At 40.0% G+C, this 27,113-nt stretch overlaps 2 protein-coding genes and 1 long non-coding RNA gene across 3 annotated transcripts; 2 read left to right on the top strand and 1 right to left on the bottom strand.

The window, feature by feature from the left end:
- Positions 1–2,358: 2,358 nt before the first annotated feature.
- LOC135290921 (uncharacterized) lies at positions 2,359–15,338 on the bottom strand. Its single transcript, XR_010353751.1, has 3 exons — positions 15,114–15,338; positions 6,867–6,982; positions 2,359–4,956 (listed from the first exon to the last, which is right to left on the bottom strand). It is a non-coding gene; the product is annotated as an uncharacterized LOC135290921 (long non-coding RNA).
- MOCS2 (molybdenum cofactor synthesis 2) lies at positions 15,336–19,732 on the top strand. The gene is made up of 5 exons (XM_064404941.1): positions 15,336–15,476; positions 15,821–15,942; positions 18,444–18,590; positions 18,690–18,761; positions 19,666–19,732. Exons 1-3 carry the CDS (start codon positions 15,465–15,467, stop codon positions 18,568–18,570), a joined length of 261 nt encoding a protein of 86 aa, XP_064261011.1. The 5' UTR covers positions 15,336–15,464; the 3' UTR covers positions 18,571–18,590; positions 18,690–18,761; positions 19,666–19,732.
- On the top strand, positions 18,523–26,105 carry LOC135290919 (molybdopterin synthase catalytic subunit). The gene is made up of 6 exons (XM_064404939.1): positions 18,523–18,590; positions 18,690–18,761; positions 19,666–19,801; positions 20,636–20,789; positions 22,178–22,301; positions 23,435–26,105. The coding sequence occupies exons 3-6, from the start codon at positions 19,681–19,683 to the stop codon at positions 23,501–23,503; spliced, it is 468 nt and encodes a 155-aa protein (XP_064261009.1). The 5' UTR covers positions 18,523–18,590; positions 18,690–18,761; positions 19,666–19,680; the 3' UTR covers positions 23,504–26,105.
- The last annotated feature ends 1,008 nt before the right edge of the window (positions 26,106–27,113 follow it).

The following is a 27,113-nucleotide window of genomic DNA, read 5'->3' as shown; positions in this document are numbered from 1 at the left end:
GAATAATAAGATGAAGAAATAGAAGTAATTAATAATAATAATTATTATTGATTATAATATATTTATTATAAAATTATATTTATGGCAATAATAATGATAATATCAAGTTAAAATACACATAAACACATATTCTAGAATTACAGAATGCTTTGGAATGGGAAGGGCCTTAAAGATCCTCTAATTCCATCTGATTACCTTCTGCTCTCTCTCTCTCTCTCTGAGACCTCTTTCCTATTTCTTTCTATTCCTCTACTTCACATTTCTTGTTAAATAAAACCCATGTTAAATAAAATCTGCATGTTCTTGTCATCATATGGTCTCATTTGTGTGCCTTGGTTCAGGCAGAGGCATCTCCCCCTAATTGAATTGGAACATATTCTCTGCTCTGCCTGTCATTATAGCAGAGGTGCTCCACCTCTCTGAGGACCTCTATCACTCTCCTCTGAACTCCTATTCTATTCTATTCTATTCTATTCTATTCTATTCTATTCTATTCTATTCTATTCTATTCTATTCTATTCTATTCTATTCTATTCTATTCTATTCTACATCCTTCTTATGCTTGGGCATCCTCCCTACACAGATGTAGTGTTCCAGGTAAGATCACACAAAAAGGGACTAGAGGACTACAATCACCTCCCTTGACCTGGTGCTCTTTGCTCCTTTCCATGCAGCCCAGTTACATCTGGATTTCTGAGCTGTGAGCACAGATTGCCAGCTCATGCTGAGCTTCTCCTCCATCTGCAGCCCTAAGTCCTTCTCAGACTCTGCCCTGCTCAGCTGCCTGTCTCCTGAGAACTCTGTGCTGAGGGGAAGGTCCATACAATCTATGTGTCATTGGCAAAACCATTAAAGAGCCCTTGTGCCAAGGCAGACCTCTCATTCCTGGATTCCACCTGGACATGGAGCCACTGACCAAAAGTCCCTGGCTGCATCCATCTGCCCATCTCTTCATGCCCTGTATAGTCCACCCTCCAAAGCCAGGCCTCTGCACCGTGGGGCTTGGGGTGTCATGTGGCACGGTGTCCAAAGTCTCAAAGGGGCTCTGGGCATACCAGCAATGTCAGAGACTGAAATGTTATGGATAATGGCTTAAGCATTGCTATGAAGCAAGCATTTTCCCATCATGGCAAAATTGTGTAAAGAAGCTGTGACCACTGAGGCCCACCCAGCCTTGACGTGGCTGGAGCATTGGACTATGATTTAAGCTGCCCAGCAGAACTTGAGATACAATACTGACACTACTGTTTAATTACCTGAGGTTGAGGACCAGGTAAACAAGACTGAGGGAGAAGAATGTATCCACAAGCAAGCCAAACCCTGCAGCTCTCCTAAAAATTAGCTCTGGAGGGGTTTGGCCAGGAGGAGGCCAGAGCCCACAGGCTCATCTGCTGAGGCCAGGTTTGCACACACTCCCCACCAACTAAGAAGGAAGGAGAAAAGTTTTGGGGGTGTGGCATAGCCTCGGGTCCGAGGCAGTAACCAAGATGCACCAGTTCTGGGAGACATCCGTGGCAAGCGTACATCAGTGAATATCCATCCAAATGTCTCATCTAGAGAGTGAGTGGTGTTATGTTTCTCCTGTAAGTATATATATATATTTATAATATGTGTGTATATATATTTATATATGTAGTATCCCTTAGTATCACACCTTCCATGAATGTTAACAGGTTCTGTTAGGATCTTTGTGATGTTGTGCTCTCTTTCCGTCTTGATACGTGTTTAAGATTATGGTGATCTAGGCTGCTTTAGTCTGCATGACAGTGAAATTAAGTAAAGTGGTCTTAAAAAGGATACCAAGTTGCTAATTTTAGTTGATAATTTTACTGGATGATATTTAAATTTTTCTCTTGGGGTAGCACCACTGTGAAAACCCTTATAGCCTGGGAAATATCATAGTTTTAAAGGTTGTTACTATACTTTAGCTCCTAAAGAATGATATACAATGTGTAATTCATAATTTACACTATTTTCTCCCTATATATGTGTATAACAAAGCTGTGACATTTTCATCTGCATTTACTAAACTGTAGTAAAATCTCTGAAACACCAGTAGTCTGACTTTAACAACAGAATGTCTTTGACAGTGGTCAAGCTAGAACTGAAGAAGCTCCAAGATCAAAATGTAGAAACACTGGTAATGTAAAGTCTTTGAAAGAGAGATATTCCACTTTTCCTTTCCAGCGTTTCTTGACAGTGTTGCTCTGTCTCATTCATGAGATGGAAATATATGGCTCATCTATATCCAGTCCTTTCAAATATTGGCCTTTGAATGTGGGGACATTAATTTTCCTTCATAGCTGCCAAACCAATGTGCTATAATTTGCCCTATCCACATGAAAGAACTGGAAAAAAAAAAAAAAACAAAATAAAACAAACACCTAAAAAAAAGAAAAAAGAAAGAAAAGAAAAAGAAGTAAAAAAGAGAAAAAAGTAAAAAAGGGGGGAAAAAGAAAAAAAGAAAAAAAAGAAAATAGATCCTTTGTTGGAAGAGACAGAAGACAAATCTCAATCAGAAACATACAAATAAAATACCAAGGTGAAAATTTTTCAGTTTTCATGTGTATCTGAAGTTGTGCTGTGCTGTGCATAGAGTATTACATTTTCTTTATCTGTGCTGTTATTCCTTTTAAAGGGAATTGTGACAGGCTGAAACAGGTACAGAAGGTATAAGTAATACTGAGACTGATCATAAATTACTTGAATTTAATTAATGCCCTGTTACTTTAAGTTTCTCAGTTTCTGACATGGCAGAGAGTTTACAGGCCAGGATTGTCACATATCAACAAAGTGAAAAACAGACAACACAGTAGAAGTGATTCACAAACCACTGCTGCTCATGTACACTATATGACTTGTCACATATATGCTGGATTATAAACTCAAGTCTTTTAACTAACAACTCCTGCTCATCTTGCTGCAAAGATAAAGCATCACTAAACAACTTTTGAAAAAGAAAAACCAACCATCTCCATTCTATATCTATTTGAATCCAAAAGAAAGGTCTACAGTAAAAAACATAGGCTTGTAAGATACAGGCTTCCACTAACCATTTTATTTGTGGATAACTGTGTGCATTATTCAGTCTTAGTAATAAAGAGGCTACAACTGCACATGATCAGTTTTAAGTTGGTCTAATGCCAGTGCTGTGTGCAAATAAGTTGGGAGCTTAGAAGATGTTGTCTAAAAGGAGACATTTTTCCCTCAGTCCTGAGAAGCATTCTCAAGATGTAGCAACAGAAGCACTGAGGAAAAGAATAATTACCTTGGGGTCACTGGAGGAGGCTGTGTAGTATTTGAGCTCCTATTATGTTTGTTACAGATCACATTTATTTCCCAGGTCTGAGGTCTGAGTACTGAGCCCAAAGGAAATTCCATATCATTTTCTACTTTGGAGAGTTTAATTTTACAGAGAAAGCTTTATTCCAGATTAGTTGAGTAATCCATAGGCCCTGGTGTAATGCTCAGAGCTTACTTAATACTCTAGCAATTTCTCATTGAAACTTCAAATGTCTTTTTTTTTAGTTTAGCTAACCACTTGTGAGTATTTAATTTGACAAACCAATCACAGAGTCTAGATTTATTCTCAAAATATAGGGCCATTTTACATTTCAGGAACCACTCTTAGGTCTGCACAAAACCATGGCCTGTGTCTTGGAGCTACCAACACCCTGATTCCAGCTGCATAGCGCAGCTGATGATGTGCATGGACAGCAAAATGAAAGGCACTCAACTTCATTAATTTAAACCTTCATTTCTTTGACAACAGCATGCCTATCTTCATGCACAAGTTTCTGACTGGTTTCTTTCTTGAATTTAATTTTGAGGGAATGATTACATTCTGGTATCAGACATCTGGAGTTCTTTTTAAATCTGGGTTTTCTATTCTTAAATTTATGGATGACTAACAAAAGACTTTATCAGTAGTGAGTTTCTACTTACATGTCATTGTTACATTGGAAACCCTTAGTTAGCAGACCCATCAGCAGTTTATTTTGGCATATGCTGATGAAATAAATTATTCCACTTTCCAACTGCTAGTTTCTACCCATATACCTTCTCTCTGGAGCTGGCATCAATGTTCATGCAGCTGCATGGTGAACAGATACACTTTCTCTGCAAAGTTTCTTTTGGCTGAGCCTAGACATCTTTCAGCAGTTACCACATTTGAGCATGATGCTGGCCACGAACCAGAAGTACTCCCAGAATTAAAAATGCTACAAGTGTATCTACTCTGTGTTAGAGAGTATATACTCAGGCAACAAATGCTGTTGTTAGTCTTTTAATACAAGGCTTACTAATCATTCGCATCAGGTTGAACAAGGTGTATCAGTGCATTATCAAAAAAAGGGATAATCACTAGTATCTACAATACTTTCAGGGTATTCTGAATTTTGAAAAGACTTGTAAGTGCAAAGTCTTCAAAAGAGACATTAAATGTCCTAATTGAAGAAAGCACACAAAGGTGTGTGAAACTCAAGCTTGCAGATAACATGCTGCATACAATAAGCTGTATGTATGTTCCTGCTGTTTAGACGCATAGACTTAAGAGGAAGTGACAAAATTATTCTTAAGATTAGCTGTAAATGCTGGCCAGCCAGGAAGAAAAAAGGAAATTCAGTAGTAGTTTTACCCTTGGAAAGGCAGAGAGACATTATTTTAATTTAATCAATATTTATTTGCCATTGCTACTAGTCCTGCAAAATTTGACTGAGGGTCACCAGGTCTCTATAAAAAGGCAGGTTTTGGAGTTCCCAGAGCCCTATAAAGCTGCTATACAAGAGTACAGAGTAAGCTTCTCTCAAGCTGCTACAGGTACCATTTTTGGCACACTCTTGAAACATTCTGTAGCAGATCTACACTCACTTTAAAGGTGGGAATAAAAGGCCTACTGCCATCTGTCTTCAAAGCAAACACCAGCCAGAAGCAAGTATGTTCAGGTCCTGCTGTTGCCTGGAAAAAGAGGTTGCAGGTCCCTGTCAGTGTATATATTTATTAAATAAAACTGCTTTTTTAGGAATCTAGGGGAAGTCCAGACTGAGGAATCAGAGGCCAAAAGTCTGTCTTGAGGATGTGCTGGGGAAAAAATTTGGGACAATCCCCCCAACAAAACAAAACAAAACAAAACAAAAAACCAAAAACAGCAACAAAAAAACAACAACAGCAAAAACCAAAACAAAACCCCCCTCAAAAAAACCCAACCAAAAATAAACACAACAAAAAAAACCCCAAAACAAACAAACAAACAAAAAAGTAGCAGAGCGCCATAATTCTACTTGAATACTTAAATATAATTCTACTTGAATACTTAAATATAATTTATACAGGCAAATGTTTGCTCTAGCAGGCAGTGTGATAAAAGTTGCCATAACTGCAGTTTACTGCAGTAGCTTTACTAATCATACCAGTACCTGATCTCCATGGTAGAGATTTCTGGTAAATCATCAGAGTTAACCCATGGAAAATGCATTAGTGCTTTTGCTCATGGAAAGATTACTCTTTTAATAAACATACTGTTGAGTTTTAGGGTTTTCCTATTAATTCAATGTTAATAATTATTTCAAATATGTCACTGGAAAATCAGGAGCCTTTTAGGAAACTTTAGGTCCAGTATCACAGAATCTTCATTTTGTTAGCACACTTGGATTTAGCTTGGGAAATGGTCTATTTGAACCAACTTACTATTGTTGGGTTTCGATGTGCCAAGGCAGAGGTGCTCTCAAGTGTACAGAAAGATACATGTTCTCATTGAATACTTTTCAGCAAAAGAGAAGAGTCGAGGAAAACACCACACAAGATTCCTGTCATTACTTCTACATTTTTTCCAGAGTTGCCACTTCCTAGTACAAGGATGCCCGTGTCTTCAAAGCCTGCATACATCTGGACTCCTGTCTACATCACCACTTTCTCCTCTGCCACACTGGTGTCATTATTTGCGTGTTACTTTTAGCACCTGGGTCTTCACGTACCAAATATGAGACAGGTCAACTATTGTAAGTTTCTTATACAGAATTACTAGCCATGTAGCAGGCAGGTCCTGCTGGACTGACCTCTACAGCCTTTCCCTCATATACAAGTAGGTCACCTTGTTAGAGAAGGAGATCAGGTTAACCATCCAATATCTAGATATGGCACCTGTGGACATGGTCCACTGGTGAAAAACATTACTATTAGGTTAACGGTTGGACTCAATGGTTTGAGAGGTATCTTCCAATCTCAATGATTCTATGGTTCTATGCAGAAGACACCATTACTCAGACGCTAGTTATAAATGCACACCACCACTCAGAAATCAATGGGACTATTTCACTTAACTTTGGCTGTCTAAAGGTTTTGTGCCTAATATCATCCCAGATGATCCTTCTACAGTCAGTGAAACTGTACAGTTGCCTCTAGACAGCAGATATCTTACTCAGGATAAGTATTAAAGTTAGATTGGTATAAAAAACCTGAACCACTAACCTTCAGATAGAGACTTATCTGAAGATGTCTCTATCTCTTAATCAACTATAAGAAAAACCTAGGCAACAAGTTAAGGCTCATTATACTGGACAGCTAAAAGTAGATCACACTACTCCTATCCTTTCTGACAGATCCCTGCTCAGAAGCTTCCTACAGAAATCACTGCTACTCTAGCCAGAGTTGCTACTGCTCTGTGCTACAGCTTCAGTTTATGGTATTTTGTTTTTCATCTTTTTCTTAGTTCTTATTGTTCCTGTAATGACTTTGAAAGTTTCTCTAAGTTGTTCGTACTACTTAGATGCAAGAAGCTCTGACTCACATGTGCCGAGAATCCTGGCACACAGAGTGTTATCAGCTTTACAATTCCCCTCAGGTATGAACACTCCCGTAGTGTTACTTACCCTCTCAGTGTTTTACTCAGCAACAAAGCTACATTTTCTGCCTTCTTCCTGTTGGCTCAGTGTGCATGCTGAAATCCCAGGTCTTCTCTTATGCATCATTAGATTTGTCTTCTTCTCTAAGGACATAGAATTTTTCTCCTGTATTATCAGCTACATTGAGATAAATTGAGGTCTGACTTGTGCTAAAAGTGATCCAGCATCTTAGAAATCTTCTGGTGTTTCCAAAGCATCAGGATTTTCAGATAATGAATATATATTCAGCTAAGCCAGACTTCTAGATAGCTGATCAAATATTTTATGGATAAAACAGAACCTCTTCTATTGTAACACTTGAAACACAGTGGTTTTTTTTTTCCTTTTTGATTTTTAGAAAAAAAAATAGGCTATTAGGTCAACACTTTGCATCAGGATTTTCAGTAGGTACACATTTTCTCTATTTTTTTAGTACCTGTTCCCATGCTCAGGTTACTTCTTGTGTTACAAAACATGCTTGTGTCTGTATCTGTGCTTCAATAAAGACTGAGGGTAATTTAACACCTTTTCTGATTTTTCTGCTAAGAAGAAATTTTCTCCACTTTCCCCACTCCACTCAGAGAACTCTGTTTACCATGATAACTTTAATAGGAAACAAAAGGCATTTTGTTTTTCTGGGGAATATACATACCAGGAGAGTATATTCCCCAAGACCAAGATCAGCCAAAACCCCCCAATTTCTCCAATTCACTCTAACAGTCAATGGAGAAACAGGCTTGGCCAGGGAAAACCAAGAGAAGAAGATGATTTCTTCAAAATAATTCAGTGGAAAAACCTGTGGGTTTCCACTTCTTAGAGTCTAGAAAGATTAGCTTTATTAAGCTAAAACATTTTGTGAATGTACTCTGATGCATTTTTGAAATCCCTGACTTCAAAAGAAAAAGGAAAATTTTCTTCAAAAAACTGTCAAATTGTTTTCAAAGAAACATAACCTTTACATCTCTTCGCGTTGTGTGCACTTGGCTCTGTCAAATAACCCTGCAGTCTGCTTGGGTATCCTTCCCTAAGTAGGTAACAGACTGATGCCTCCTCCTTAGAGCACGCAGTCTGCTGGTCCCTAAGGAAAGCCTCAAGCCTTTGCTGTTTTTATTGCCTGCAACTTTAGGAGATGGGAGCGGAAATGAGATTGTTCCTATAGTAAACATTGGTAAATGTGCTTAATATTCAGCAGGGAAAGGAAATGGACAAGCTTGGTCTTGGATCCTCAGCCTAACTCAGAGTACAGTCATTAGTACTGTGTACATGTACAGAGTACCTCAATTACTCTTTGCATTTTTAAAAATATTGTATAACTTTTATTATATAAAAAAAATAAAATAGTGAAAATAACCTGATTGTATGCTTGTCTACAAATGGAATGGGTGTTGGCTGCATATTGTTGTGGGTTTTATAAGAATGAAGTTAAAACCTCAGGATATTTGCTCTATTTCCAAAGCTAAGAAATACTAAAGCTTACCAATTTTAATGAATGTTCCCTTGGATTCTATTATATAGCCAAATTAAAAAATAATTTTGATTTTATTTATTTTAAAAACTTAACATCCCCACATCTCTATGTGATTGAAGATTTCTGTTGCATGTAGAGTTTAGGGAAAGTGAAAATATTGCTAAGAATATTGAAAAAAAATCCCAAAATTGGAGAAATGTAACATTTAACAGCTTCATCTTTACTCCAGCTCCGTGAAGATGGAACAGCCATTGATAAACATGATCGCTTCAGAAACAGATTTCACACCAGTCTGAGAATAAGATGTCAGCTGGTGCCCTCATGTGGATAAGTGTGCCATTATATATAATAGAAAATGAAACTTTTAGTAAAAACAAAGCTACAGAAACTTTAACATCTCAGATTTGCACATAGAATTTGGACACATGGTTTAAGAGTCTTTCATTATCCACTTGCAGTACAGGCAATGCCATTTACTTAGTTGTAAGCAGAATTTGCTACGTGGATGCCAGTATACAGCATAGATCTTAATGTAAATTTTAAGTATGAAACTGAACTCATTCTTATCTGCAGAACCATAAGCTCTCTCCCTCAAAAAAACCCTGTGGATTCATACTAAAATGTAAAAGTGTCAAGTGACTGGCTTTCAGAACTAATCATACAACCTTTTTCCAGGGTTTGGAAAAATTTCAACAGAATATAATCTTTTTAAAGAAAGACCTTTCCTATTTACAAAGGAAACATTCCAGTTGTCAGCCATCACAGAGAAGACTTGAATATGACCAGGGTATATGGGCTGGTGGAAATAACACCTTTCTGGTCAGCCTCATTGGAAGACATTATCAGTCAAGATCTAGGCGTGATTTCCTGGAAGTGTGCAAAACAGGTGAGTGAAAGGCATATATCCCTTTCAATAAGAATATTAATTCGGTTTCATACAGGGACTGTGTGATGATGAACATCTGCAGACTGTCAGCAGGGATCCTGTGGATGGTAAGTAGGCAGGTAGGAGAGCAGGCAGGATACAAGTGGCAGCCCACCCCTGCTAGAGCCAGAGCAGGTACAATTCTACTGCTTACTGTGCAACTCTTCCTTTGAAGTGCTTATAAAAGTGTATGTATTTGTAACTCTATTACTTGAAAATATTAAACTCTAAATGTAGAATTAATCAAGTTGTGCAGTATTCTACAGAACCAGCTATATAATATTTACATCTTAAGTACAAGGAAAAGATTGAAGGCAAACCTTCTACAATACTTTAACAGATATCAAAAGAATCACCATGTCATATAGCCAGAATCTAAACCTAAGATAGACTGCCATTTGCAGAATATTTTACCACAATTGTGCTGTGTGTGCCCCTAGAGACAGCTAAAGACACTACTTGCAATAAAGGTACTAAAATGAAATACTAATCTGAAATAATAGTAAGGAAAAACTTCAGCAAAACCTCCCCATTAAAGCTGAGTAAAGCAGCTATAATGATTGTAAAAAATGTAAAGACAAGGTTACTGCCATCTGTAGTTTGATATTACAAATTATGAATTGATAGGGGTTGTCTTCATTTTCATCTGTCACCCAGAGATCTAAGTAGTTCTTGGGGAATTCCATTGGCTTCACAAAACTAATATTCTGAAACACTTCTTACTCTGTACAGTGTTTCAAATTCTTACACATTATGATAATTAGAGTGCCAACAATGTAATCTGGGAATGCAAACCAACACTATTATTTATCTGTCAGCCTTTCATGTCTCCCTGTTCTAGGTGCTTTACAAAATGACAGAAGATCATACAAACCCACTAAAATACAAGAGCAATTTTATCTTTCTAAACATCATTTCAGATATCTAATTTGATAGTATTCTAAATTCCTTGCCCTACAACCACTTTGTTATAGAAATTCAAGACCTTTGCAGGAAACAGTGCATTTTTGACAACACAATTTTTTTCCAAGACAAACAACACATTTAATCTTTTAAATATTTAGATAATCCAGATCAAATATTAGCCAGGCAGTTCAGTACAAGGCAGTTTCAAACATGAGGTTCTATGGGCTAAAACTTGCACTTTCCTTTGGCATGGAAGTTTGCAGAAACAGTTTTTTATGCTAGCATCAACCCTGAATGCCCTAATGCCCTTTCCCATCATTCTTCAGAGCATGTGTTGTATGACTTAATAATCATCAAAAACTCCATAACTGGTTTTATTTGAATGATGATGGTGTGCATTTTAGTTTAATACAACCTTGAGCTACCTTTTTGGGCAAAGGACAGTATAAACATAAAAGAAGTAATCTCTCTAAAAATACTGTAGTTGCCAACAGAAAAGAAAAACACATTATACAAACCCTGAAAATTTGTGGATTTTTAAAATCTCATTGAAGAAGTTACACATTTCACTTACTGCTGTTGCTCAATAAAAATAAATTCTTGTAGAAAAGACTTGCCCATAAATGAGACAGTTGAACAGAAAGACTTGTGTGCCTATGAATTATAGTTCCGGACTGCTTATACTCTGCCTTAAAGCTGTGTATTCTTTCTCTGTACTTGTGCAATGCAATTATATTAGAAGGCCCTCTTAAAACTGGGTGATCTATTGGTTTAGGGAGCTAAAGATTGATTCCAGATGTAGTCATGCTCTTCTAGCCCTTCAAAAAGTAACTACTGCACCATCTGTTTTGTAATAGACAATTTCAAAGAGTGCCAAGGGAAATGTTAAATACATTGGTCAAACGGCCACATATACCTCACACACAGGAATCCTAGAGGTCACAGTGTCTCAGACAGATTCATATTTTCAAGTTTTTCTCTCAGTTGTTCCACTATGGAAACTTAAGGAACAGCTCTCCTTCCTTCCAAAATAGGAAGATGTTTTACAGATTATTACCAGTGTTGATATGTATGATGCCAAATTCAGACCTGAATTCAGTGGAATTACTGGAATTCACAGTGACATGTCTCTTATACCTGCCTGACTTCTGAATCCTTGTAGATTATTCCAAATGGCTTTTGGGGTTTTTTGGGTTTGGGATTTTTTTTGAGGGATTGAGGTGTTTGTTTTTCCCTTCTTTTCCTTTTTTTTTTTTTAATGAACCCAGTAGCAAAAAATTTAAAGTTAAATTTACTTCAGATTTGGCTGGTTGCCCAAGGAATATGAAGGGTGTGTGAGGTTATGAAGGGTTATTCCCTGTCATGAGTGATAATTTTTCCCTAGTTATTTCAGGAAGCTTGAAGTAAAGGAATTTTCTTTGTTCTTCTAAATAAAGCCTTATGCATCAATATCTCAAAAAAAAAAAAAAAAAAAAAAAAGAGCACTCAAGTCTGACATCAACATGGCCTAAATTCTTCACAACAACAAAACTGGAGTAAAAAACATTCTCTGAAGATTTCCCAAGTATAAATCTGAACTTCAGAGCAGCAACTCATGATTTATACCAAACAGTCCTGAGAAAATGTTTAAAATGAAAACAAAAGGAAACAGAAAATCTGCTAGAAATTAGACAATCACAATCTTCTGCAGTCCTAGAGAGACGTTTTTTCCTGCAGCGACATTAGGTAAATCATTGTTAAAAAGAATTAAAGATTAACAACATGTGTCCAGTTCAATCCTCTTTGGTTTTCCCAGCGCATCCAGTCATATTTTATACCAATTCTTGTAATAAGTTGTTACAAAATTAGCTTAGGCCTAGCAGACAGACTAGTGTACCTATTTAAGTATTGCTGACTTTGCTGTGGCTCTCTCTATTCAATATCACATGCAGAATCAGTGCTTTACACTGTAAGCATAGTATCTGGGCATACTCCAGCTACATCTAAAAGTTCAGTTTCCTGATGGTAAGTAAGAAAAAAATTAGTAGGTAAAACATCCTTATCTAGAAGATTCCTTAGAACTGAACTTCTTTAAGCTGTTATTTGGGAAGTGTAAGGATATCCCACATATACAGGAAAATTTGCACTTTTTCAGTATTAAACATTATTAAAACAAAGAAAAGTTGTGAAGTGGAATAGGAAACACCTGTTTTGGAGGACTTCATAACATAACTTTTTTGAAATTGAAGACATCTGAAAGAAATAAATTCTGAAAATGTACATACACTACATTCTGGCTAATGTACATATTGGCATAGGAGAATACATAGACACCTTTCTGTTACAGCAAAGGCCCCATTACTCAGGACAAGATTTAATTGAAAGTAATGGACTCAATAAGTGAGATAACTAGATTATAAATTGCAGATGCCCATATTCCAAGCCCCAAAGAACGAAATGGTGCCTGAAATAAGGATACAGAACAGGAAATATTTTAAGGGAACATCATATAGATCTAGTCTATATAATAATGGATAGTTTTGAATCCTGGTCTCTACAGAGCTAACATATCTCCTCCAGAGCTACAAAATTATCTCTTATTTAATCCTAGAAGGTATCTATACTCTCCCCTCAAAAACACCAAACAAGCCAAAGAACCAAACAATTAAAATCAATCTGGATAAAACTTATTCTTGCAAACCAAGCAGTGTAGTTGTCCTGCCTCTTGCTGAGGCTGATGTTCCTGGAAGATAAGACTTCCAGAATAAAGAAGTATTTAGGGAGAATTTTGTTTGAGCCACTAATACTACACCTCATCTTAATTCCTGGTTTTGAGTAAGAACTCTTAACTACTTCTTAGCTGTTCAAGAACATAGATAATGGATCATAAGAGTCACAAATCATATTCTATTCCTCTGCTTTCTAGGCACATAATCTGCCTTTAACTAAATCATACCATGCAGAGATGAAGACTGATTCATCCTTTGAAAAATATACAAGAATTGGTTTAGGTGAGTTATTTCTTGGAGATCAAAGAAAGAAAATCCAGAAATTCACTGTCAGTAACCCATCTCTCCTTATTCCATAGTTGTCTTAACTCTAAATGTACAGATAAATCCTTCAAAGCTCACTGTTTTCTGAGCTGAGAGGCTAATTTTCTCCAGCTGAGCCATTACTCCTCCACTTCACTCTAAGAACACCTATTATGGTACACCTTTTGCATGAGAAAAATGTGCCAGCCACTTGCTAGCTACTGGCTGGGTCATACACACCATGTCAAAGTGATCTATTCCATCTAAGATGTATAGATCCAAAATTACTCAGCCCAGAGAAAAAAGAAAGCAATTATTTTATTCAGTTGACACATGCTGTGTTTAGGAGAGTTCAATTTGTAACACTAGTTAATCATTCACAAAAGAACACAGTTTTTTAAAAAGTAACTTATTTGTTCCTCGCAGCAGAGGATTAAGACACAATGTACTGAATAACTGGTACAATACAATTGCTCTGCAGAAATGATTGTATTTCTATCACACACTTTTTGGAAAACGTAATCACTTTAACTTTCATTGTGTTTGTAACTCAGAGGCAAAAATTATTATGCGGAAAAGTCTGCTTCCTTTCTCAGCCATCTTTTTAGTTCTTTGAGGTTCTTAGGTTTTTTGTTGGTCATAGTTTTTTGGGTTTTGGGGTTATTTTGTTTGGGTTTTTTTTCTTTTTTTTTCCCTTTTTTTTCCCTTTTTTTTTTTTTTTTTTTCTATAAGACAGTGTTGCATGCAGCAAGGATTGATGTTCTGATGTTCTTGTCCTGAGAAGAGCAACAAAGCTGGTGATGGGTGTGGAGCACAAGTCCTGTGAGGAGCAGCTGAGGGAGCTGGGGGTGTTTATCCTGGAGAAAAGGAGGCTCAGGGGTGACCCTGTCACTCTCTACAGATGCCTGAAAGGAGGCTGTGGCCAGGTGGGGGTCAGTCTCTTCTCCCAAATAACAAGCAACAGAACAATAGCAGACAGCTTCAAGGTCTACCGAGGTAGGTTTAGTTTGTATATGAGGAACAATTACTTCACTGAAAAGGTGATCAGGCTTGGAACAGGATGCTTGGGAATATGGTAGAATCACTGACCCTGGAAGGGTTCAAAAAACCTGTGGATATGGCATCCAGGGATATGGTCTAGTGGTGAACACAGAGGTGCCAGGGCAACAATTGGACTCAATTATCTTAGAGGTCTTTTCTGACCTTAACAATTCAATGACCACCAGCCCAAATCACAATTACTGACTGTAAATTCTGTGGAACTGATGGTAGGAGAAATGGATGTGCACGCCTTTACAAACGACTAGATATCCTGAAAGAACCAATCAGGTTCTGGAAGAATGGGTGTGGGGGTACACATTGGAGGGGAGATATGTAGTATGCCGATCTCGGAAAGGTTGTATCTTTCTAGTACCTCACCCAATGGGGAAAGTAGGAGGGTGTTTAGAATAAATGGAGGCTGTGTCTGCTAAAAACTGGAGAGGTTCTAGATGGGTATGCCCCAGTGGTATCTACTTAGTTTTAATTAAAGTTGATTTTTGCAGGACTCCTCTGTCTCTCTGTGGATCCTGGGCTTTGGCAGCATGACTTCCTGCACACTGTTAATGGCTGTGGACTTGCCCCTGGTTTGTCTGCCTGGAGGAGCTCCTCCGTTCGTGCTGTGAGGTTACGAGTGTCACCAGACAAACACTACAGAAACAACCCTGGCCACCCACAAGGAGTCCTTCTGGCGCACAGTATGCCGTGGGGAACAGCTGCTGGGGGTCCCTCGGCAGCACTTTCTACACTGCCCCCGCCCCGGCGAGAGCCAGCGCCCTCCACCCTGCTGCCCTCAGCTACCGCAGGCAGAGGTGACAGCAGGCCCGAACCCCGAAAGCCCGGGGCACCATTGAAACCGATCCGTGGCTTTTACACGCCAACTATACCTGTACTGTGCACGTTGTACATGTTTAACACGTAAGGCTGAGGACGAGCAATGTTTGCGAACATTGCAATCCCGATGCGCGCAGGACTGCGAGCCCCCCTGAAAATCCGGCTCGTAAAGTGCCGTCCCCAACACTGCACCCTGAGTTTTGGGGCAAAGCCGAGGCATCTCCCGCCTTCGCCACCACCCGTGCGGGAAAGGAACCGGCGGCGCCCGGCCCGACCGCGGGAGCGGGCCCGCGGCGCTGCCGGCCAGGCCGCAGGGGGCGGTGCGGGCCCGGCGCCTCTCTGCCGGGCGCAGGCGCCGCCGTGGGCCCGCGGTGGAGGGCAGCTCGCCCCGGGACGGCGGCTCCATGCGCTGCCAGGTAGGTGCCACCAGCCGGCGACCCCGGGGCCGGTCCGGCCGGAGGCTCGGCCGGCGTCGGGCAGGGCGGCGGGGCTCCCGCTGCCCCAGGCCCCGATGGGCAGCGGGAGCGGCCTGGGCGGCGGGCGCGGGCCGCGGATCTGCGCTCACTCACCGCCCCCCGCCCTCTCCGCCTGTCCCCGCTGTCCTGACAGCCGGGGCAGGAGAGACGCGGCTGAGCCGATCGGCTTCGAGACAAGCCTGGGAAAGCTTTTCTTGGCGCTGTGGTTCCGGTTGTGTGGTGGTATTTTGGGAGCGGTGTTCTGGGCAGGCCCCGGCCCTGAGGGCTGTTTGTTCCCCGGGCAGGTCTCGGTGCTGTATTTCGCCAGGAGCGCAGAGCTGGCGGGGCTGCGCTGCGAGACCCTCTCGGTGCCACGGGAGATCACCTCTCTGCAGCTCTGGGAGGAGATCGTCAAGGTCCACCCCAGGTATACAGCAAGTTACCCTTGGCGTGCACGAAGAAACGCGGATTAAAAAAATTCTTTTTGTAATACAAATTCGGTGTTTTGCATTGGGGTGGAACACACAGCAGTACTTCAACAGCACAAAAACAGTGGTGTCACCTTCTTTTGGTAACCCGCACTAAATGCTTTGTGTTTTGCACAGCTGGAAGTGTTGTAGCTTTATGTATACACAAGGAAAGCCCAGGTGCAGAAGATGTACTCAAAACTGGGCCTGAGAATACATGTGGCCCATTGTCCAGGAGGGCTGTGGCAACCTGAAAACTACCATGTTATTAGTCTGTGGAGAAGGCGAGATGTTGGAAGGAGGGATCAAGCACAGCCAGGGCAATAACTGAGAAACAAATGATAATATGTGGGTGTTTCCAATTGCTCACGTTAGACATTAGGAAGAAGTTCTTCATTGAAAGGATGCAAAGACATTGGAATGGGCTGCCCAGGTAGATGGTGGAGTCATTGTCCTTGAAGGTTTTTAAGGAAAAGTTGGACTTTGTGCCATGGTCACAGAGTGCTGTTCAAACATAATTGATTCTGTGATTAACTGTACTGTAAGCCATTGGTCTGAGCCCATGCACACTCTGCAAGGCACGTTAGGAAGGGAACTGAAGCCCTCACAGGCTTCCAGCCACTCAGCCCTGGCACAGCAAATATGGTCAGCTCTGAAAAAGACCCACACCACTGTTGCTTGCATTTCATAAGGAGTCTGGTCCTGAGAAAGTACGGTGTATGCTGTAAGGGTCTCAGCAGCATTGGTGCTCTTGGGGGTGTCAACAGAAATGTCCCCTCTGTTTAAAGCTGAGGGAAGGTGCTCAGTCCTTCAAGAATGAGTCTGATGGACAAAGATGCCACACCATTTTTGAGGGATAGAAGGGAGTAAAAAAAAAGTAAGGTATAAAAGAGGTTGTCGTCCTCAGGATTTAGTGCTCACTGCTCTGGAATTTCCGTAACTTTGGACTTTGGTGTCCAACTTTTCCTTTAGGCACAACCTTTCTTTAACACAATGCTCTCAAACACTGTGAAAAACAATGAACTATTTAACATTGGTGTCTGTTTCCAAGTGAGAAACTGTTCACAAAACACTGGACCAGGGACCTTTTCCTCACAGAATATTGAAATAAAGTGTGTTTGGGTGCTAGAGGCAGTAGGGAACGCATATATTTTACTTTGCAGCCTTTTCGTCTATGTCAGAAGCAGCAGCAGCACCCTTGGTCATTTTGCTGCAATTTGTCAACTTTGTCCTTTTATGAATGATGACTTGGGGCAGTAGAATTTTCTGGAAAAACTCAATATAATTGTAGGGCATTGACCACAGACTTCTATTCACATTGCTAATGGATATTCAAATTGCAGCTTGAGTCTACTTGACAGTGCTTTTCTGTTCCACACATTTTCCCCAACTAATTAGCTTGCAATGGACTTTAATTAGAGCCCGTCCTTCTAATGGGCACTTCAGTTTCATGGTAGTGCATAGTTCTTTAGTGTCTTGCTTTGCTTTCATACAATCCCTCCCTTCACTCTGTTCTCTGAATCAGTGCTACTGTGTTTTGCACAGCCTGTGCCTTGACTACTTTTGTCTGTCTGGCTGGTAGGAAGCAAGGTGATTTTTACTTGTACTCTTTTGGTCTGCTTACTTGATTCTAGGCAATACAGCTGAACTGGCTGTGCCAGATTTTGTAGTCTCAAACAAGAACTGTTATCATGCCTGTGCCATGTGAAGTAAAATGCAATACTTTTTTTCTTCTGTCTTACTGCTATGGCCCTCATGCTTGCTATGTAATTGTACTTAGTCATAGAAATTATTCCCTGCCTCATGATATCCAGAGCTATGGACTCTCACAGCAGTATCTCACATTAAAAATTTGTAGATCTGCCAGAAGACACATTACATTTGCTCTCTTAGGTCTGTGGCCACTCCTTATCAATAGCAGATTTCAGACCCGTAAGTACAAAAGACCCCAAGTCTCACAGAGTCTGAGCACCACACACAATAAGAGCAACTCTCTGACTACTGAATCTTCATGACATCTCATGAGCAGCATACCACAATGCTTCTTGGTGTGTAAGAAAATTGCTACAGTCCTGCCAGACTGCATCAAGACATTATTTCCTTCTAATCCCATATTGGATAGTTGCTGCCTCTTGAGTTACCAGCTTTTCTATTTTAAGCTTCTGAAGTGGGTCTGGTATTGATTGGTCTGTTCTGACATAGGCCTATGACAAATCCAATTCCCGATTTCTGAAAATTATACTGATCTAATTTCTTCTTAGCCATTACAAGAAAATCCAAGACTGGGACGTGGGTGTTTGTTATATTTTTGACAGTGACTTGGAAGTGAAGTTGTGTAAGTCTCAGTGGTTTTTACCTCAGCTACCCTATACTGTGCACCACTTTGCTGTTTAATGAAATCTCATGGTTAAATGCAAACATTGTTTGGAAACCTATTTGTGCTGTTGCCAATCTCCCTCAGGCTTGCTGTCCTCCGGGATCAAGTGGTATTTGCTGTTCGTCAGGAGTACGTGCTTCTTGGAGATCAGCTCCTGGTCCTGCAGCCTGGAGACGAGGTTGCCATCATCCCACCAATTAGTGGAGGCTGAACCTGCCCAGGTTCTGTTAGGTAGGTATCACTTACTGCCTAGTTTCCTGTAGAGTGTAATCCTGTGCTAAAACATCTCATGAATTTGTTGTGATTTTACAAGAACCTTTTCTTGTTTAGGTCTGAAAATGTGATTGCAATTCTCCCTCCACCCCAGTACTCTTGAGAAAACCCAACCTGTGTTTCCGTCTGGTGAGTGCAATTGTGCTGAGCAGAAAGTGTAAGCCAGTGCACCAGTAAATGATTAACATGTATGCAGTAAATGGAAGACACTTGCCAGAGAGGTCAGGCATTGCTTTAAATCTGGGTTTTAGGTCTTGTTACTCTTTCCTGGTTGTTTCTTCCTACCAGTGGAAACTTTGCTTGCTTAAACAAGATAGTAATGAAAAATTTCCTGCCACTTTTTGACAGAACAGATAATAAAGTAAAAATAATTGACTGCTGCTTAGAAATTTTGTTAGTTTGTTGCTGTTGAAAAGGTGTCCTTAGAATAGGTTCATTTCTTTGCCTGTTTTCAAGTGCCAGTCCATCTGTTTGCTGTGGCTTGTTCCATTGCTGCTGATCATGTTGCTTCTTATTCTTAAGTGATCTGATGACTGGCTTCTACTCAGATAAGTTCTGTGTGTCTGTAACAGACTGATAGTATGAGGTCCCGAATGTCCTGGAGAGCATACTCAACTTTAGGGTTAGAACTGTAATCCATATTTGTCAGAAATCTCTATTTTAAACTGTTTGATTTGATAAGTTGGAGGGACTGTTAATATCACCATGGATTTACCAGCACTACACAGTGGTCTGTGCTGGTTGAATGTACTGTTAAACCAGGGCCTTGGGCTAATTACAGTTGCATCCCACTGTACCAGACTTTCCTATCAGAAAGAAATATGAATGCAATAAAACCAAGTCATTGTTTGTTATTTACAGTTAATATTCTCTCAGTGAGGCTGCTGAGAAGTGAATTTCACGTGTAGACTAGTTTCTTGGGCAAATAGATAGTGCCTGTGTTGTGCATAAATTGGGGCACGAGCATTGGATAAAAAGCAGTTGGCTGATGCTGGTATCTCCAGGAACAATAACACAGTCTGTTTGGTTTCAGTTTTTCTATTGTGATATGGAAGAAAGCGAAGATGTGCCAAAAGATTTTATCAAGCTCAAGTCTGAAAAACTCTCTGTAGATGAAGTGTCAGAGCTGGTTGTTTCACCATACTGTGGGGCAGTGTCTCTCTTCATTGGTGAGTTTAATATCTATGAGCTAAGTCACTGGGTATGTTACTAGTCTAATAAATGTAACTTAGCATGTCCACATCCCAGACTTGGGGTTATCAGATAAATCAGTTCCTGGTCTGAGCCCCTTATGTTTAGAAAACGGGTTCTGAATTACTAGAGCAAGACTATGGCAGCTCTCAAATAGGTACGTGGCTAAAGTGGTGTGGGGCTTTCTGGCTGGTGTGGCTATCGTAGGACTGAACAGAACAGTAGCTCTGGAGTAGAGAGCTGCCTGGGAGTTGTTCCCCCGTCCCCTGGGATGCAACTTGTTCAGGGTGGGAAATGGAATATTGTGGCTATGACAACCACATGTCTACGCCTATATGTGAGGTTCTGTAACTCAGGTCTTAGTACTATTCTACCAGTGGGCTGGTGAAGGTCAGGCTGGTAGCTCTGTAGTGTGCTTAATTACATGGCACACATATGGAACTGCTTTGTGCTTAAATCTTAGTGCTACTAGGCTCCTAAATACTGGGAATTTAAAATTACATGGGCAAATGCCATTATAACCTTATGTACCAGTTACCACAGAAGATGTCACAGCCTTAGGCATTGTGGGCTGCAGATCTGTGTAAGGGATAAACTGAATTCTCCCTTTTATAGTAAAGATTTATCTTGTTCAAATAATCTCATTATGCAGCCATGATTACGGGAGGTTGTTTATGTTTGCACAGTGCTGACCTTACCATAGCAAGAGATCCTGGGTTTGTACTCTGTATTAATACAGTGTGTAATGTGTATTCTAAAGATACAATATGCATTTACTCAGTGCTTTTAGTTGTTAAATTATTTTTGTTTAGGTACTACAAGAAATAATTTTGAAGGAAAAAAAGTGATTCACTTAGAATATGAAGCCTATACTTCAATGGCAGAGACGGAAATAAAGAAAATCTGCAGAGATGTTAGACAGAAATGGCCTTCAGTCAAACATATTGCAGTGCACCATAGACTTGGGTATGTATGTATGTCCAGATCCCATTCTTCTGCAACTGGAGTATCAATCCTTGTCTACTGTATGGCTGTGCTTATGTAGTTGCAGAATCTGCAGGAGTGTTTAGAAACCATAGTACAGCAAAGCTGGCTGCAGGATCAAGCTCTGAGCTCTTGCTCTGAGCTAAGTCTCAAAAATTTTGTTTTCAAAAATGTGTTTATTCGTAGGTTTACTGGAATCCACACTCAGCTTGGCAGGATCTTTGATGCTGGTGTGATGTTTTGAAAGTGGGGAGATATTTCAGGGAAGGGGAGGCTGTTGGTTTATTTTGTTCTTTATTTTTTTAAAGGTGTGAAGTTGGCAGCACTTTAATTTTTTCCTTCTCTCTTCTGTTGAGCGGTTGCAGAATGTTCTTATTGTCAGATTTTAGTGTATTTATGCTACAGAAAGTCTGGAAGCTTAGGCTGTGGGGCATAGTAATTGCCAGCCATGCTTGTGGGAGAACCTTGAGTCTTGGATGAGCATTTTCCTTTTGATTCAAAACGTGGAATACTAGTGTCTGACATACTCTTGGGCCTTCCCAGTTCAGGGAAGATTTCTTGCTGAAACTAGTGGGATTTGCAGAAATCCTGAAGGAATTTGGGATGTGATTGGAAAAGGTAAGTAAGATAAAAGGCCTGAAGGGTAGTTTCCCTAGATTTCCTCTAAAGTCAACAGAGAGGGTGGCTGTCATAAGAGCAGCTCAGAGCATTTAGGCTGAGATTTCTTCCTATGGACTGTGCTGAAGGAGTCTTACTATAGAGGGAGGATTGGGAGATTTTAGGAATGCTACAACTGCAAGGAGAAACACAGAACCTTGTGCTTCTGTTAAGTTTAACACAGCACACCAAGTCGTAAACTTGAGATTCTAAAATTGGAATTCATCAAAAATTTGGTTTCATTGCAAAATCTGCATAGTGTGAGGCAATTAATTTATTCTTTCACAAATTCTTGTGCAAACTGAGATGATTTCTTAGGTTTTTAGGTAAGAACTGGCTGTTCTAACTTGTTATTGTTCATTATTAAGCCAGCTTCCAGTGAGTTTCCTATGCATTGTTACAAGTTAACAATTTCCCCCTCTTAATTCCATAGGCTTAATTTAAAAAAAAAGAAAGAATGGAAGAAAAAAGCCTATGTCTGGTGGGTTTTTTTATTCTAAAGTGTGGAATTCTAACATCTGGTACTGATTTTGATTGTGGTTTTCTTTCTTTTAAAAAGTGTATAATCTTTTGGATGTGGTTTGACACTTGCTCAGTATGAATGAGTCAGGAGAGCATGTGGCCAGAATACTGACGTGACATGGCTACAACTTTTGGGTGCTCTTGATGTTAAGTGTTAGCTAAAGCTGCTGTTGTTCCTCTTCTCTCCTTAGTGTGGTTCCAATAACTGAAGCAAGTGTAATTATTGCAGTCTCCTCTCCGCACAGAGCAGAATCCCTTGAAGCTGTAATGTACTGCATCAATACCTTAAAAGCATGTGTCCCAATATGGAAAAAGGTATGTTTGGGGACAAAATCAAATTTAGGCCTGTGCTAGTCTTAGACATCTTGGCTACCTTAGTAGCATTCTGGGCAGTAGCAGCTGCTCCTAATGGGTTGTCAGTGTCTAGCACCAGTGAGTTTCCTCTATTGCAGCCAGGTGCATATGTGGCAGGTAGAGCATCTGGAAGGTTCTCCTGTACCTGTACCATCTAGCTCCTCTTCATTTTGAAGCCATCCTAGGGCTAAAGCGAAGGAGGCCTGAGCTGTCCTCTTTTGAGTAGTAAAACTCAGTTCTGCACAGGCTTGTGGAAGAATTTGAGTCAGCTTTGCTGTGGACACCATTGCAGTTTGGAAGTAAAAGGAGCTTTTCTTGCCTGTCTCTTTGCCCCTCAACACTGTGGCCATGAGAAAGCACAAAGCACTAAGGAACAGCACACAATGGAGGGGTGAGCAGAAGTCCCAAAGCTAGTATAGACACACAACTGTGTGTGGAGAAACCAGCCCAAATCTAGAGCCTCACTGTATAACCTCAGTGTTGCATGTAAATAATGAGCATTATCTCTGCCTCCTCTCCCTGGCAGAACTTGGCATGTGGTTTATAGTGATATTCCCCACATTACTTCACTTTGCTGATACCTCCTTGAGGAGATGGAAGTTCTCTCAGAAAAAAATAATCAGGGACTCGGAATTTGCTGCTTAGGACTGGACTGAAGCTGGGCAATCCAGTCTGTCCTTAAGATCTATTAGTAGTCTATTTAGTATATCAATGTAATTTTTATATTGACATTTTGTTACATCTAAATTCTTGTCTGAAAATGATGGTAGGTAGGTTAATTACAGTAGGTTAATGTAGCAGCATGAATGCTGAGTACTCTACAGCCATTACATAATTTCTTCTAGATCTCTCTGATCTAGAAGTTGAATTCACTTCAGCTTTGGTAGGCCCTTTTAAATTCAGTGGGGATCAGCCTGGGGTTCAGCCCAGTCCGTATGTTTTAAGGGTGCTGCCCTCTCTTCTTGGCAGCCAAGTGCTGTGCAGTCCTGGTGTAATCAGTAAATAATAGTGGGATGGCTGTTGAGTTGTTTGGCCTGGTTTGTAGTTGTATGTAGCAGACTCACAACATTTCCCATTCTTTGTTTATATTGCAGGAGATTTATGAGGATGAATATTCTTGGAAAGAAAACAAGGAATGCTTTTGGGCAAATTCAGAAAAATAATTGTACTCTTTTGAAAGTAAAGTGTTACTCTTCCTAATGTGCATATTTACCTTTGACTTTTTACAGAGAATCTCTATGTTTCTAAATGGTTCTAACAGATGTTTCAATTTCAGTAATTTAGTTTGGACTGAGTGAAATGAGTGAGGATTAATTAGGTGTTTTAGGTGTCTTGACCCTCCTTTGGAATTGCCTTTTTGTGCATTTTAACACAGAGTCAGTTTTTAAAATAATCTTCCCTAAAATTTTTTGTTGCAAGGTTTAGACTACTCTGTGATAAATACTGTTCTAATGCTTTTACCTTGGTAGTCTGTGTTCTCTGTCTGATGGGAGGTCACCACAGGACAATTAAATTATTTTCAGTCTTAAAGTTAAGAAAGGTTTAATTTTATATGACTGCAGACTTAGTTTACAAGCTTTATGCTATTTTGACATTCTTGTAACATGAAAGCTACTTGATGTAGATGAACTATTTTAGTGCAGACTGAGAAGAAAATACAAACTATACCCCAGAGTTACTAACTTTTTAGTAGTGCTTTTGTTCCAGTAGCTCTGTCTCACAGAGAGATTTTTACTGTGCAGCTGATGATTACGAGTCCATTGCATTAAAAAAATATGGATAGAGATTGATTCAAAGTTAAAGCTAGTACTCTACCAGCAAAAAGTATTGCCTTAGCAATAACATACCAATCTGTAAATACTTAATGATGTCTAGACAAAATTTTGAAGGTGACTTTTTGGTTGTGTAGTTGTGTGGTGCTGTAGGAAGAAAAGCCCAATCTAGCTATTATTACAAATACACAACTATAGGGTAACTAAATTCAGTAATTTGATTTCATATGTGTGGGGATTAAAAGTTATCAGATGGAATAGTTTTTCAAAGAAAAGGGAGTTTATTGAACTTACTGCAATTCATATATGCATTTATATTCACATTTAAGATTTAACCTTATTACAGTTTTTCTCTTGTTACTGTTTTGAAAACTAGTTAAATGAACTGACGTAATATGCCTGGGTTTCTCTGGAAATACTGGGCTACCTATCTGAGCAAGGTAATTTTATTTTTTATTCTACTGTGCCATGGTAGTATTTAGATGATAAGAGTTCAAAGCCCCATTGTATATGGCATTTCTGCTAATGCTGGGAGGCAGTGTTATCTAGTCATCATTATCAGTGTAGACAAGGCAGATACAAGTGAAGGAAAATAAGGTAATGCAAAATCATTTGCTCAGTTGCTCATATATAGTTATTTATAATCCAGGTGCAAGGTCATACTACTGAGTCAGGGCAATCCCAATCACAAGTACAAGGTGGAGGGAGAATGGATCAAGACTAGCACTGGGGAGAAACATTTGAGGGTATTTGTGAACAAAAAGCTCAGTATGAGCTGGCAATGTGCACTTGCAGCCCAGAAATCTGGTTCTGTCCTGGGCTGCATCAAAAGCAGCAGGGCCAGCAGGTCAAAGGGTTTGATTCTGCTCCTCTGCTGTGCCCTCAAGAGACCCCACTGGAGCACTGCATCTGGTTCTGGAGCCCCCAGTGCAAGAAGTTTTATTGGAATGAATCCAGAAGAGGACCACTAAGTTCATCAGAGGACTAGAACACCTCTCCTATGAAGACAGGCTGAGAGCTGGGGTTTTTCAGCTTGCAGAAGGCTCCAGGGAAACCTTACATCACCTTTTAGTATCTAAACGGGGCTTACAATAAATTTGGAGGGGGAATTTTCACAACAACATGTAGCGATAGGACAAGGGAGAACGGCTTTAAGCTGAAATGAGGGTAGGTTTAGATCAGATGATAGGAAGAAATTCTTTACTGTGAGGGTGGTGAGGCACTGGCACAGGTTGCCCAGATAAGCTGTGGATGCTTCATCCCTGAAAATATTCAAGGTCAGGCTGGATGGGACTCTGAGCAACCTGGTCTAGTGGAAGGTGTCCCAGCCTATATCAGGATGGTTGCAACTAGATGATCTGTAAGGTCCTTTCCAACCCAAACCAGTCTTTGATTCTGTAATCATTGCATCACACACTAGTGAAGCCTCAGCTGTATGTTCTATTTTATCATGTCTGCAAAAATCTACTAACAACTTCTAGCTACACAAAGTAAAATGAGGAAAAAAAAATTTCCCCCAGGGATTTTAATAAACTTTAATACTTAATTACTATATCTGATTTAAGTAAATTGTAAGGAAACATACAGCTTCAGGCAGAAACATCATTAAACTGTGCTTATTAAATTATTGATGTATTTTCCTCAGTGGAAGTCAGTCCTTCATCTGCAGGACAGCAGCTGCTCCTTGTGTGTTTACAGCTCTACAAACCATTGGGCCCTATTATCTAGGCAGAGCTGGTAAAGTACAAGACTGAGTTTTCCTTTTTTTGGAGGTTAGAGAGAAGCCCTCTGCTGTTTGAATGTAATTTTTCCTGGGAATTGTACAGAATACTGACCACAATCACTTGCTTTGTGAAAGGATTATTTTTCGCTTTAGAAGAGAGAAATACATGAACTTTTTAAATGTTTGGTGTTCATTTTTCCATGTTTATGTTTGCTGTTACCATGCAACTAATTGTGTATTAATTTCACAAAAATAAATGTTTAGCTTGTTTTTCAGTGGATATTTTATGAGTGAAGTAAAACTTATGCAGTGGTTCCACAAGTAAAACTTATGCAGTGGTTCCATACTAGTGTTGTGCTCTGATACAGAAAATCAATGGTATATCTTAGTTACCATTGTTAAATCCTACTTGGGACCCCATGATCAGGGCAATTCCTGAGTTGCAGTAGTGTCTTGTTAGTGCCTTTCTAGCACTGCAGTCTCCTGGAAGATTTTTCCAGGGTGACCTTAAGTGCACCTTCCCCATCAGCAATACAGCTGGGAAATAGGGTGCAGAAAAGAAGAGAGAATAATTGTGTACTTCCCCACAGTGACCAGGAACAATGAATGGAAGAGATGTTGTACTGAGTCACAGTTGAGTGTTACAATGTGTGTATGCTGCCATGGTAAAGACAATGAAATGTCATTTTCTGTCCCTAGCTGTGCATGAGGCAAGTACTGCTTTGTTCTGGAACAATGATATATCAGTCTTGTGTAACTTTGGGTTCTTCAGCTGGCATGTAAAAGCGAAATGGAAATGTTTCTGGGAGGGATGGTGTGCTAATTAGAGGTAAAATGTATCTCACTGAAATTTAAGTCCATGCTCTCAGCTTAGTATTCTGTCTCCCTCTGTAGGGCTACCCTCTCTGCTAGGGCAGTATTGTCATAAGAGGGCAGATTACTGTGTTCTAAGATAAATGCTTAAGCTGTGTCTGAAGTGACCCAGAAGCATTTCCAAATTTGCCAGGTCAGGGGAAGAATCCCAGCAGTGTCTCACTGTATGTTAGGAAAAGATGTAGTTGTGCTTCTCGCTGTCCACACGTGCAGAACTACAGTGCTGGATGACAGCTACTCTGTGTTATGGTGAGGTCCATTGAGTGGGATGATAGCTGCAGATCTGTCTACCTACAAGGAAGACCCAGCTTTCTGGAATGAGTCCAGATATTTCTCTTCCTGTAGTGAAGGCTAATCCCACCTCTCCATGAGATCAGCTGTGTTGAGTTGGTGGCTTTGGTACAT

This window comes from Passer domesticus, chromosome Z (genome assembly GCF_036417665.1).
Source record: "Passer domesticus isolate bPasDom1 chromosome Z, bPasDom1.hap1, whole genome shotgun sequence".
In the NCBI taxonomy this organism is placed as follows: domain Eukaryota; kingdom Metazoa; phylum Chordata; class Aves; order Passeriformes; family Passeridae; genus Passer; species Passer domesticus.
The sequence above is the reverse complement of the archived record's forward strand: the minus strand, read 5'-3'. Positions and strand labels throughout refer to the sequence as shown.

Excerpts from the sequence above, each read along its gene's own strand:
- MOCS2 (XM_064404941.1), top strand. Across the intron at positions 15,943-18,443 it reads ATCGTCAAGGTCCACCCCAG|GCTTGCTGTCCTCCGGGATC; the intron begins GTATACAGCAAG and ends AATCTCCCTCAG.
- LOC135290919 (XM_064404939.1), top strand. The coding sequence starts at position 19,681 with ATGGAAGAAAGCGAAGATGTGCCAAAAGATTTTATCAAGCTCAAGTCT. Across the intron at positions 20,790-22,177 it reads GCAGTGCACCATAGACTTGG|TGTGGTTCCAATAACTGAAG; the intron begins GTATGTATGTAT and ends TTCTCTCCTTAG. Across the intron at positions 22,302-23,434 it reads GTGTCCCAATATGGAAAAAG|GAGATTTATGAGGATGAATA; the intron begins GTATGTTTGGGG and ends TTTATATTGCAG.